Source organism: Bactrocera oleae, chromosome 5 (assembly GCF_042242935.1).
Source record: "Bactrocera oleae isolate idBacOlea1 chromosome 5, idBacOlea1, whole genome shotgun sequence".
Classification (NCBI taxonomy): domain Eukaryota; kingdom Metazoa; phylum Arthropoda; class Insecta; order Diptera; family Tephritidae; genus Bactrocera; species Bactrocera oleae.
The window spans coordinates 43293585-43305995 of NC_091539.1; the positions used below are offsets into that span (position 1 = coordinate 43293585).

The 12411-nt window shown below is 38.7% G+C and overlaps 1 protein-coding gene and 1 long non-coding RNA gene across 3 annotated transcripts; one reads left to right on the forward strand and one right to left on the reverse strand.

Annotated features, from left to right (window-relative positions):
- Positions 1 to 1713: 1713 nt before the first annotated feature.
- Positions 1714 to 3222, reverse strand: LOC118681455 (uncharacterized). Its single transcript, XR_004977194.2, has 2 exons — positions 3123 to 3222; positions 1714 to 2008 (listed from the first exon to the last, which is right to left on the reverse strand). It is a non-coding gene; the product is annotated as an uncharacterized lncRNA (long non-coding RNA).
- A 2915-nt stretch (positions 3223 to 6137) lies between these two features.
- Positions 6138 to 12274, forward strand: LOC106627888 (trichohyalin). 2 transcript variants are annotated; one of them, XM_036366142.2, is made up of 2 exons: positions 6138 to 11938; positions 11998 to 12274. In XM_036366142.2, exons 1-2 carry the CDS (start codon positions 6249 to 6251, stop codon positions 12047 to 12049), a joined length of 5742 nt encoding a protein of 1913 aa, XP_036222035.2. In that variant the 5' UTR covers positions 6138 to 6248; the 3' UTR covers positions 12050 to 12274. The 2 variants fall into 2 exon arrangements, with proteins under 2 accessions (XP_036222035.2, XP_036222036.2); XM_036366143.2 differs by having other exon boundaries at positions 12001 to 12274.
- The last annotated feature ends 137 nt before the right edge of the window (positions 12275 to 12411 follow it).

Genomic DNA, 12411 nt, shown 5'->3' on the forward strand with positions numbered 1-12411 from the left:
CGTTATATTATATTAATATATATTAATTATCAGGATGACGTGACGAGTTGAATTCCGGATTACTGTCTGCCCGACAGTCCGATAACTAAGAGTAAAAATTAAGATATCGCCATGAAACTTGGTAGGTTGGTATTGCAGCCTTAAAGTGCTATAACTAAACCACAAATTAAGATACAAAACTGTTATTTGGTATAAGATTCTCCGTGAGGGGTACCTGTGGTTTAAAATTTTCTAAAAAGTGTGTGGGCTTGGGAGGCCGTTATTTGTATTGGAAAAAAGATTGGAAAATGGGTGTGGCACCGTCCACTTTTAGGTGAAATTCTATATCTCAAGAACTACTCTACCAATTTCCAATATCACGGTGTGAAAATGGACGTAATCGGACTACAACTACGCCTACTTCGCATATAACATAATCTTAAATTTCATCTCAACATGTGGACTTAGGTGCCTATGACTGTCTCTCTATCCCTCTATATCCCCCATATACCCAATTAAAGCACTTAAATCTTCCAATTGGTTTTATACCGTTTCCATTGTGTCAGTATTGTCAATGTAATAGACGAATGGTCTAAATTTTTTAGTAAGAACAATTGATAAGGCAAAAAATACTACATGCGTATTTGAAGAGGTTTATGAAAGCTTAAAGTAGGTGGAATGTAAATATATCAGATAAACGAGTCATTTTTAAAGTAATAAATATAACACTGAAGTTTTTAAATAAAAGATTTAAGGTGAATATATTCTTTTTAGACCTATAAGTTGTGGAATTAAGGCCTTCCTACTCAAGTCTACGTAGCCAAAATGAACCCTAATTTATATATACCCATGGACCATTCCCCAAACTCGATTGATGTTGGAACAACAACAATAACATTGATAAGGAAAAAACAACTTCCGTTTTCATTTCACCCAACACTCAAGTTTTATTTTTTATTTAAAGCATGCAATTATAGTTTGAACATTTGAATAATAATTAGTATTTGTGGATCTCTTTAAGTTAACTTTGCACATTTACATATTTATATATATATATATTGTATTTATTATTATAATATTTGGTATAATGTTTTACATAAGTGTCCATTTCTCCTGAAGTCGCTTAGTAAACATATGTAGTATATATATATATGTATTTCTTGTATCGCCGTATTGGTGCATTTACATATGATTATATAGTCAATTAATATCGTATAATTTTGTATTTTTAATTTTGAGATTTTATGCTAAATTTATTGTATTTCGCAAATCAAAATTCAAAATTCATGCTCTTTTTTAAGTCATTAATTTGTTTTTTTTTTTATTTGTAATCCCAAACAACAGCAACATGCTTGAGGTCTTCGAATATTTATACTGGATGATGATGAAGGACTGAGTAGAGGATAATAAACTTTAATTAATACACACACAACAATTTATTTTGATAATGACAATTAATTTATAGCATATTTCATATACATCTATGTATGTAGTTATGATTATAATTCTCACATTTGTCAATTCTAGGCTTCAGGTAAGCGTTAAAATTTCTTCAACACTTTTCTAGCATATTTATGTAATATTTTGAAAATTTTGCAACAAGTAGTAAGCTTTAGTTAATTATTGGTTATATATACATAAAATGGCATATAATTTCACTCGCTTTACATACTAAGTTTAGTTATTGTGATTCACATTTCCATCTAGTAGGGTAGTTCAATTTACACACGGTCGAAAGTTGTCCATATTGTTTTTATTTTGTTAAATTAAATTAATTGAAGTCAATTGTGCAATGCGCACAAAGGTTTTTTGGAGCGTCAGCAACGATTATGAAACCACAAAAAATAAGCTTAAAAATGTTTTTAACTAATTTTTATTTTGTGCATGGATGGTTTCGACTGATTAGGCTGAAGAAAATGTTGAAAGTTTCAAATATACAATGCTAAAAAAAAATAAACTAGAAATAAACGGCAATAAAAAGAACTGTTGAGTTTGGGCGCCTATCACCCTGTTCTAAGCCTTTGTCATCCTGGAAATATGAAAAGGTTTTTGATATCAAAATTGAGATATATTAAATCTATAGATATAAATTTAAATGAAATTTGCGGGTCCTTAAAAGCAATAGGTACGACGTATCAGTCTGTTAAATGTCTCTACACGGAAAATTTGCTAATTTAATTAATTAGAGTGCAGGCGATACGAAGGTTAGATTAATACTTGTATATGCTGTAGTTACAGCACACTTTCAAATGACACGTATATAACCTCCATGCATGTCGGGAAACTGGTTCCTCATATATAGCATTTTTAATATGGACGAGTGAAATTTTCGTATTTTAAAAAATTGTTTAAAAAGGATTGTCGTGCTAGCTAACATTCACCAGCCCCGATGGAACCAGTGAATTTCCAAAAGTGGTTGTTATCGATGCAATCATAAAAAAATTGAGTTCACCGTAAAATGAACTTTAACGAGATAGCTGACAGAATGAAGTTATCAGTGGAAAGTTTCGGACATATTGCTCATGATATTTCAACAAATAAAAGCTCTGTGCTAAGTGGGCAAAGCGCTAGCTAACAATCGAGACAATGTAGATATTAGCGAAAACGACGGCTAAATTGCTTCGAATCATACCTCAAGAAATTGCTGCGTAGAAAAAGATTTAGTGACGATGAAGCGGTAAACGTCGAGGATGAGCTCATAATGTAAATATATGTTTTATCATCTGATTTAGATTTGTGGTTGTCTTTCAAGAGAGAGAGAATAGTTGTCAATCATCAGAGATTGTACTCGTACTCTGTGATAGAATATGAAAGTTAATTGCAAAGCTATAATCAGCATTCTTAGGCGGAGACTTAGAAAGCTTCTTTTCGAATCGTATTTTAAAGTAACCCTCCAGTTAATATAACTACTTTCGAATTTCCCGAAGTAGGTGGTTTTGGTTCAAATTACCAATTTTTCATATGTTTATAATTTCTAAACTTCACTAAACTTCCACAGTGAGCTATACAAGAAATCGAGAGAATGAGAAACCGTTAAAACTTTTACGATTTTTGTGTTGGTTTGGCACGCGTTACAAACCTTACAAAGCTTGGTAACAAAAATTATAGTTCATACTTTGAATATTAACTAACACTAAACTTACCCATTGTGAATTGCAAAAATGCACTCTCTCCACGAAAATATATTACAGTTTTAAAACTTGACTTCTCAAAAACTTTAGTTCACCACAAGTGGACCGGAATCTATGCACTAAGCTCTAAGCTAGAATGAATACGCTCTTTTATACTTTTCTCTCCGCACACAAGCATATGTAGACACACATACATGTGCCTTAAAGATATAATACAATTTAAATTTTCCGCCTAACTGAGTGTCAAGTAATAAGCTATCAGGCTGCGCTCAACCGGCGATAAATAAAATTAATCATTCTATGTATTGCGTGTTCGATTTAATTTCCTTTGATTGGTTTCTTCTTATCACAAATGTGCACTTGCGCCAGCACACATATTGGACGATATTAGAATCGCAAAGGATTTGTTTTGGAAAGGGTTTTCTAAAGAGTATGAATTTTATGTTTCGCCATAAAAAATTGAAAAATTGTAAAACAAATGCGCAATAAATGGATATAAGCTTCATTTGGCTATATCTTTGGCCGAGCTTTTCTTCCCAAAAATATTTGTTTAACTGATGTGGCCAGTATTGAACCGCTTTCAAAATCGCTGCATTTCGAGTAGAAATAGGAAATTTGGACTTGAACTTGGCACCCATCGTCTGGTAGTCACACACTTTTGGCTCTGCGCATAAACTGGTCATTAGGGCGATTTCTTTTTATCAATTTTTAAAATATGTTGTGTCAATTTTGTTGTACAGTAATTTTTGCCACTTCATTGCTTCCTCATACTTCATAAAGCACAAAAATGTGAATGAAACCCTTATTTTATGAATGAATGAATATATATAAATGCAAAAAGATTTCAAATAATATATACATACATATATGTAAGTAGATTATTTATACTATATACTCAATATGGGTCATAAATCATTTATTACTTGAGCGTACAAATAGTTTCAATTTTAAAAACAAAAATTCAAAATGCTCTGACGTCACACGGTTATGTGATACCATATGTACGGTTATGTGTACCATATGTACAGATTCATAGATGATTAACTGACTTATTGTGCGCTTTAATCCCTAAATTTTGTCAATTAACTAATTTTCTTTTCAAATACATATTAACAAATCTAGTGCTATACAGCTAAATTAAGAAGCTGTCGAGAACGCTTATTAGTGAAAAAAATTTGATAATCGCGTTCGTTGTGAGACTGTTACAAGACAAGATAACAATTCTCAATTTTATATTATAATAAGTTACTAAATAAAGTACAGCCCAGAAGTACCCATAAAATTAGTTCTTCGTTTGGGTAATGTTGTTAGATAACTGGGGGCTGAAAAGTTTCGTATAGAGATAGCCAGCCGGCTTTGAAAACATTAAAGACTCTTAGGATTTCGTGAAAGTTAGTGAAAGAATGCCTTGATCTCTTAGTGAATCTAACATGTTATTTTACGATAAACCTGCAATGCGTTCTAGGACATACATACTAATACCCCTGGTAGCTGTGAAGCAAATGAACTAGCCAGAACAGGCACTACGCTACAATAACACTCCGGAAACGAGGGAATTTGTATGCCTCTGACAACTTGTAGATATTTAATCAACAAAAATGTTATAAATATAGCTAAGTCTCAAACGCGGCATAAATGGAAGTTGAGCCGCACATGCAGACTATTAAAATGTTAAAGCAATTATATAAGAACTCTAGTAGGAGTGCTAACAGGTCACTTTTTAACTGTAGGCATGCAAGTTGACTAGGAACGCCATATAATGATTATTGCAGAAGCTGCAGGGAGGTAGATGAAGAGGGGACTATAAAACATCTTCTACGCGATTGTAAGGCTTTGTATATTTATTTTATGAAGATAACTTGCCAAATAAAAACTTATTCCATAGAAGAACTTATGGAGCGTTTTAGGCTGAAAATACCTTTCTGCAAAGTTTCAGATGGATATCTCCAAAATTGAGGAACTAGTACACGCATATACAGATGGACAGAAAAACAGGAATGAATGACGGACATAAATCGACTCAGCCCGTGATTATGTATGTATATAAGTATATACATACACTTCATAGGGTCTCCGACATTTTTTTCTGGGTGTTGCAAACTTCGTGGCTAATTTAATATCTCTCGTCAACTCTATATAATTCATAAAAATTTAGCTCCTGAGACAAATGATAACAGATTTAGTACCAAAATAGTAAAATCTACATAATCCCGTTGTATTGTAAAATCTAAACATACTGATAATGGAAATCTAAGTATCTATTGGTATAGTACCAAGAACTGCTACTCCGTCGAAGTTACTTAATGATTAATTCTGTTGAGCTCCCAAAAAAGTAGTGTTGCAGTTTCCTTAAACAATTCATAGTGCGTTGATTTCTTTATCAATCTAATATTTGACATTAAAAGAGTTTAGGAAAATCTTTAAAAAGAAACTCCACAAGTAACAAATTTACTGTAAATGTCTCTGACCATATTCATCTATTTCCACCTCTCTTTCAGAGAGAACTATTCACTGTAAAATTTCAATATATGTATGTAAAAACGTATTATCGTACGAAATTCCGTTATTTAAAAGTTCCTGAATTTAAGAGAAATTTCACTTCTTATTATTAATAAATTAACTACTGTACTCCACTAACGTCCAGTTATTTTTATGAGTCACAGAAGTCCTTGGCATTCAAAGTGAAGCTTCATTGACGTCATTGCCAAGGCTTCGGAAATTTCATTCATAAAACAAAAACCATTACTTTTTAAGCACAAACCGTTAAAAAATAAAGCACAATGACACAAATCAATATCGGCATAAGCATATTGAATCCTTTGTGGCCACTCACGCACTGTTTCAAGCGTGCAGTGGTGCACATTTGCGATAAGCAAATTTAATCAATCAGCGCGGAAATGAAGTTCATTGAGAAGGAAGAAATTAGAAGACATCTTGGAAAACACTGCTGCGAGTTTTTCTGCAGCAAATCCACAGGAATTGGTATAAAAGCGCTGCGAATACTTTCAGGAGGTCAGTCAAGTCAAAGCAATCCGCTCGACAAGGACAATCGCAACTAAACACGAGAGCTCTAGCATCACTACTATTTCATCCTTAGTATAAAAGTTCTCGAATAGTCTGAACCAAGTGATAAGTAAAATGGGTATCAGGTTTTGGCAGTTGCAGGCAACTGTTCTTTACCTAATAGTAGCGACCAGTTTTGCTCGAGAGGAATTACGCACTTGTGAAGATGACGGTTACGTTGAATGTTTTAACATCGAGACAACCAAATATTCAAGCAACGGTGACATTTGGGTACGAGGAAACAGTGTATACTCAAAACAATCGCCGCCGTACCAGAAAGTTTCAGAGCGTCAAGAACATTCAAGCCATTACGATTATGGTGCTCACACAGAGGCTCGAGACTATTCAAATCGAGCTAATAACCGTGAAGTTACAAGACGCGCTGATGATCGACAGGAGCGACGAGAGACTATCAGACAATTGGATAATCACGAAGAACAGCAAGAAATTGCAATGCGTTTTGATATCCGACAAGAGCCACGAGAAATTACAAGACGTGTTGATGATTACAAAGAAGGACAAGAAATTTCAATACACCGTGATGAACATCCAGAACGACGAGAAACTACAATGCGTCGTGATGAACAATCAGAACGAAGAGAGATGACAATACGAGTTGCAGGTCGTGAGGAACGCCGAGCCATAGAAATGAGACTTGATAACCGACAAGAACGACCAGAGATTACAAGACGCGTTGATGATCGCGAGGAACGACGTGAAACTTCAATGCGACGTGATGACCAACAGCAACCACGACAAATTACAAGACGTGTTGATGATCGTGAAGAACGGCGAGAAACTGCAATTCCCGGTAATGACCGTCAGATGACAAAACATGTTGATGACCATGAGGAGCGACGAGATATTACAAGACGAGTTGAAGATCATAAGAGTCGCCGAGCCATAGAAGTGCGGCTTGATGATCGACACGAACCACGACAGATTACAAGACGTGTTGATGATCACGAAAAACAACGAGAAACTTCAATGCGCCGCGATGACCGTCAGGAGCGACGACAGATTACAGGAGGTGTTGATGATCGTGAGGGACGTCGAGCTTTTGAAATGCGTCTTGAAGACCGACAGCAACCACGAGGGATTACAAAACGTGTTGATGATCGCGAAGAACAACGAGAAATTTCAATGCGCCGTGATGACCGACAAGAACGACAAGAAATTACAAGACATGCTGATGATCGCGAAGAACGGCGAGAAACTTCAATGCGCCGTGACTACCGTCAGGAGCGACGACAGATTAAAAGAGGTGTTGATGATCGTGAGGGACGTCGAGCTTTTGAAATGCGTGTTGATAATAGCGAAGAACGTAGAGAAACTTCAATGCGTCTTGATGACCGACAACAATCACGAAAGATTCCGAAACGTGTTGATGATCGCGAGGAACGACGAGAAAGTTCAATGCGCCGTGATGAACAGCAGGAGCGACTAGAGATTTCAAGACGTGTTGAAGATCGTGCGGGACGCCAAGCCATTGAAATGCGTCTTGAAGACCGACAGGAACCACGACAGATTACAAGACGTGCTGGTAATAGCGAAGAACGACGAGAAACTTCAATGCGTCTTGATGACCGACAAGAACAACAAGAAATTACAAGACGTGCTGATGATCGCGACGAACGACGAGAAACTTCAATGCGTCTTGATGACCGACAAGAACGACAAGAAATTACAAGACGTGCTGATGATCGCGAGGAACGACGAGAAACTTCATTGCGCCGTGATGAACAACAGGAGCGACGAGAGATTTCGAGACGTGTTGATGATCGTGCGGGACGCCAAGTCATTGAAATGCGTCTTGAAGACCGACAACAATCACGAGAGATTACAAAACGTGTTGATGATCGCGAAGAACGGCGAGAAACTTCAATGCGTCTTGATGACCGACAAGAACGACAAGAAATTACAAGACGTGCTGATGATCGCGACGAACGACGAGAAACTTCAAGGCGCCGTGACGATCGTCAGGAGCGACGGCAGATTACAAGAGGTGTTGATGATCGTGAGGGACGTCGAGCTATTGAAATGCGTCTTGAAGACCGGCAGGAACCACGACAGATTACAAGACGTGTCGATAATAGCGAAGAACGGCGAGAAACGTCAATGCGTCTTAATGACCGACAAGAACGACAAGAAATTACAAGACGTGCTGATGATCGCGAGGAACGACGAGAAACTTCATTGCGCCGTGATGAACAACAGGAGCGACGACAGATTACAAGACGTGTTGATAATAGCGAAGAACGGCGAGAAACTTCAATGCGTCTTGATGACCGACAAGAACGACAAGAAATTACAAGACGTGCTGATGATCGCGAAGAACGTCGAGAAACTTCAATGCGTCTTAATCACCGACAAGAACGACAAGAAATTACAAGACGTGCTGATGATCGCGACGAACGACGAGAAACTTCAATGCGCCGTGATGAACAACAGAATCGACGAGAGCCGACAAGACGAGTTTATGATCGTGAGGGACGCCGAATCATTGAAATGCGTCTTGAAGACCGACAGGAACCACGACAGATTTCAAGACGTGTTGATAATCGCGAAGAACGTCGAGAAACTTCAATGCGTCTTGATGACCGACAAGAACGACAAGAAATTACAAGACGTGCTGATGATCGCGACGAACGACGAGAAACTTCAAGGCGCCGTGACGATCGTCAGGAGCGACGGCAGATTACAAGAGGTGTTGATGATCGTGAGGGACGTCGAGCTATTGAAATGCGTCTTGAAGACCGGCAGGAACCACGACAGATTACAAGACGTGTCGATAATAGCGAAGAACGGCGAGAAACTTCAATGCGTCTTAATGACCGACAAGAACGACAAGAAATTACAAGACGTGCTGATGATCGCGAGGAACGACGAGAAACTTCATTGCGCCGTGATGAACAACAGGAGCGACTAGAGCTTTCAAGACGTGTTGATGATGACGAAGAAAGACAAGAAACTTTAATGCGCCGTGATGAACAACAGAGTCGACGAGAGCCGACAAGACGAGTTTATGATCGTGAGGGACGCCGAATCATTGAAATGCGTCTTGAAGACCGACAGGAACCACGACAGATTACAAGACGTGTTGATAATAGCGAAGAACGTAGAGAAACTTCAATGCGTCTTGATGACCGACAAGATATTACAAGACGTGCTGATGATCGCGAGGAACGACGAGAAACTTCATTGCGCCGTGATGAACAACAGGAGCGACGAGAGATCTCGAGACGTCTTGATGATCGTGCAGGACGCCAAGTCATTGAAATGCGTCTTGAAGACCGACAACAATCACGAGAGATTACAAAACGTGTTGATGATCGCGAAGAACGGCGAGAAACTTCAATGCGTCTTGATGACCGACAAGAACGACAAGAAATTACAAGACGTGCTGATGATCGCGAGGAACGACGAGAAACTTCAATGCGCCGTGATGAACAACAGGAGCGACGAGAGATTTCGAGACGTGTTGATAATCGCGAAGAACGACGAGAAACTTCAATGCGTCTTGATGACGGACAAGAACGGCAAGAAATTACAAGACGTGCTGATGATCGCGAGGAACGACGAGAAACTTCATTGCGCCGTGATGAACAACAGGAGCGACGAGAGATTTCGAGACGTGTTGATGATCGTGCGGGACGCCAAGCCATTGAAATGCGTCTTGAAGACCGACAGGAACCACTACAGATTACAAGACGTGCTGATAATAGCGAAGAACGACGAGAAACTTCAATGCGTCTTGATGACCGACAAGAACGACAAGAAATTACAAGACGTGCTGATGATCGCGAGGAACGACGAGAAACTTCATTGCGCCGTGATGAACAACAGGAGCGACGAGAGATTTCGAGACGTGTTGATGATCGTGCGGGACGCCAAGCCATTGAAATGCGTCTTGAAGACCGACAGGAACCACGACAGATTACAAGACGTGCTGATAATAGCGAAGAACGACGAGAAACTTCAATGCGTCTTGATGACCGACAAGAACGACAAGAAATTACAAGACGTGCTGATGATCGCGAGGAACGACGAGAAACTTCATTGCGCCGTGATGAACAAAAGGAACGACGAGAGATTTCGAGACGTGTTGATGATCGTGCGGGACGCCAAGCCATTGAAATGCGTCTTGAAGACCGACAGGAACCACGACAGATTACAAGACGTGCTGATAATAGCGAAGAACGACGAGAAACTTCAATGCGTCTTGATGACCGACAAGAACAACAAGATATTACAGGACGTGTTGATAATAGCGAAGAACGTAGAGAAACTTCAATGCGTTTCGATGACCGACAAGAACGACAAGAAATTACAAGACGTGCTGATGATCGCGAGGAACGACGAGAAACTTTAATGCGCCGTGATGAACAACAGGAGCGACTAGAGCTTTCAAGACGTGTTGATGATCGTGCGGGACGCCAAGCCATTGAAATGCGTCTTGAAGACCGACAGGAACCACGACAGATTACAAGACGTGCTGATAATAGCGAAGAACGACGAGAAACTTCAATGCGTCTTGATGACCGACAAGAACGACAAGAAATTACAAGACGTGCTGATGATCGCGAGGAACGACGAGAAACTTCATTGCGCCGTGATGAACAACAGGAGCGACGAGAGATTTCGAGACGTGTTGATGATCGTGCGGGACGCCAAGCCATTGAAATGCGTCTTGAAGACCGACAGGAACCACTACAGATTACAAGACGTGCTGATAATAGCGAAGAACGACGAGAAACTTCAATGCGTCTTGATGACCGACAAGAACGACAAGAAATTACAAGACGTGCTGATGATCGCGAGGAACGACGAGAAACTTCATTGCGCCGTGATGAACAAAAGGAGCGACGAGAGATTTCGAGACGTGTTGATGATCGTGCGGGACGCCAAGCCATTGAAATGCGTCTTGAAGACCGACAGGAACCACGACAGATTACAAGACGTGCTGGTAATAGCGAAGAACGACGAGAAACTTCAATGCGTCTTGATGACCGACAAGAACAACAAGATATTACAGGACGTGTTGATAATAGCGAAGAACGTAGAGAAACTTCAATGCGTTTCGATGACCGACAAGAACGACAAGAAATTACAAGACGTGCTGATGATCGCGAGGAACGACGAGAAACTTTAATGCGCCGTGATGAACAACAGGAGCGACTAGAGCTTTCAAGACGTGTTGATAATGACGAAGAACGACATGAAACTCTAATGCGCCGTGATAACCAACAGAATCGACGAGAGCCGACAAGACGAGTTTATGATCGTGAAGGACGCCGAATCATTGAAATGCGTCCTGATGACCGACAGAAACAACAACAGATCACCAGACGTGTTGATGATCGCGACGAACGACGAGAAACTTTAATGCACCGTGATGACCGTCAGGAGCGACAAGAAATTACAAGACGTGTTGACGATCGTGAAGAACAACGAGCACTTTCTCGACTTGATGACCGAGAGGATCAGAATGAGATTGCTAGGGGCACTAATCGCCAGATATGGCGTGACCACTCCAATCTTATAGAAAATAATGACGAATTATGGGCAGAGAGCAGTCGTCTGAACAATAGAGATGAACGCCTAGAAATTATAGTACGTGAACTTTCAACTGATAATGAAATGAAATCCAGCCCACGAACTAGGACTAATGTAAATTTGAAACGAGGATACATTTTACTTGGACAGGGAACAATTTTGGCTTTTGCCTTGATGAAAGCGCTCAAGGATTATGAGTTTAAAATAAAGTATGTGCAATTGTTCACTGCTTTACAGTCATTTCAATTATTTTATTTTTTGATTTCAGAAGAGTTTCCTCTCAACACATTGGCGATTCAGCATTTCTTATAGGATTTTAAAAATACCTACTTGCTACCAGAATGACAAACAATGATACCGGTAAATTGGCTTACGAATTGTAAATAATATATAAAGTGTACCTAAAGCAAATCTGCGAAATCGCTGTGTTAACAAAAATAATGAAAACATAATCGAAATAGTTATTAATAGGAAAATAGTTGTAAAATTGTTATGATCAAATTGTAATAAATTGTAATCAATTGGTGTTATTTATTCTAGTATATACAAATGTGTATATATATTTATAAATATATATCTGTATATAATAAAAAATATATCTATATATAATAACATATATTAATGTAAATAAAATATTGTTCAAATAAAACAGCAAATGAAAATGATCTAAGCATGAATTTTA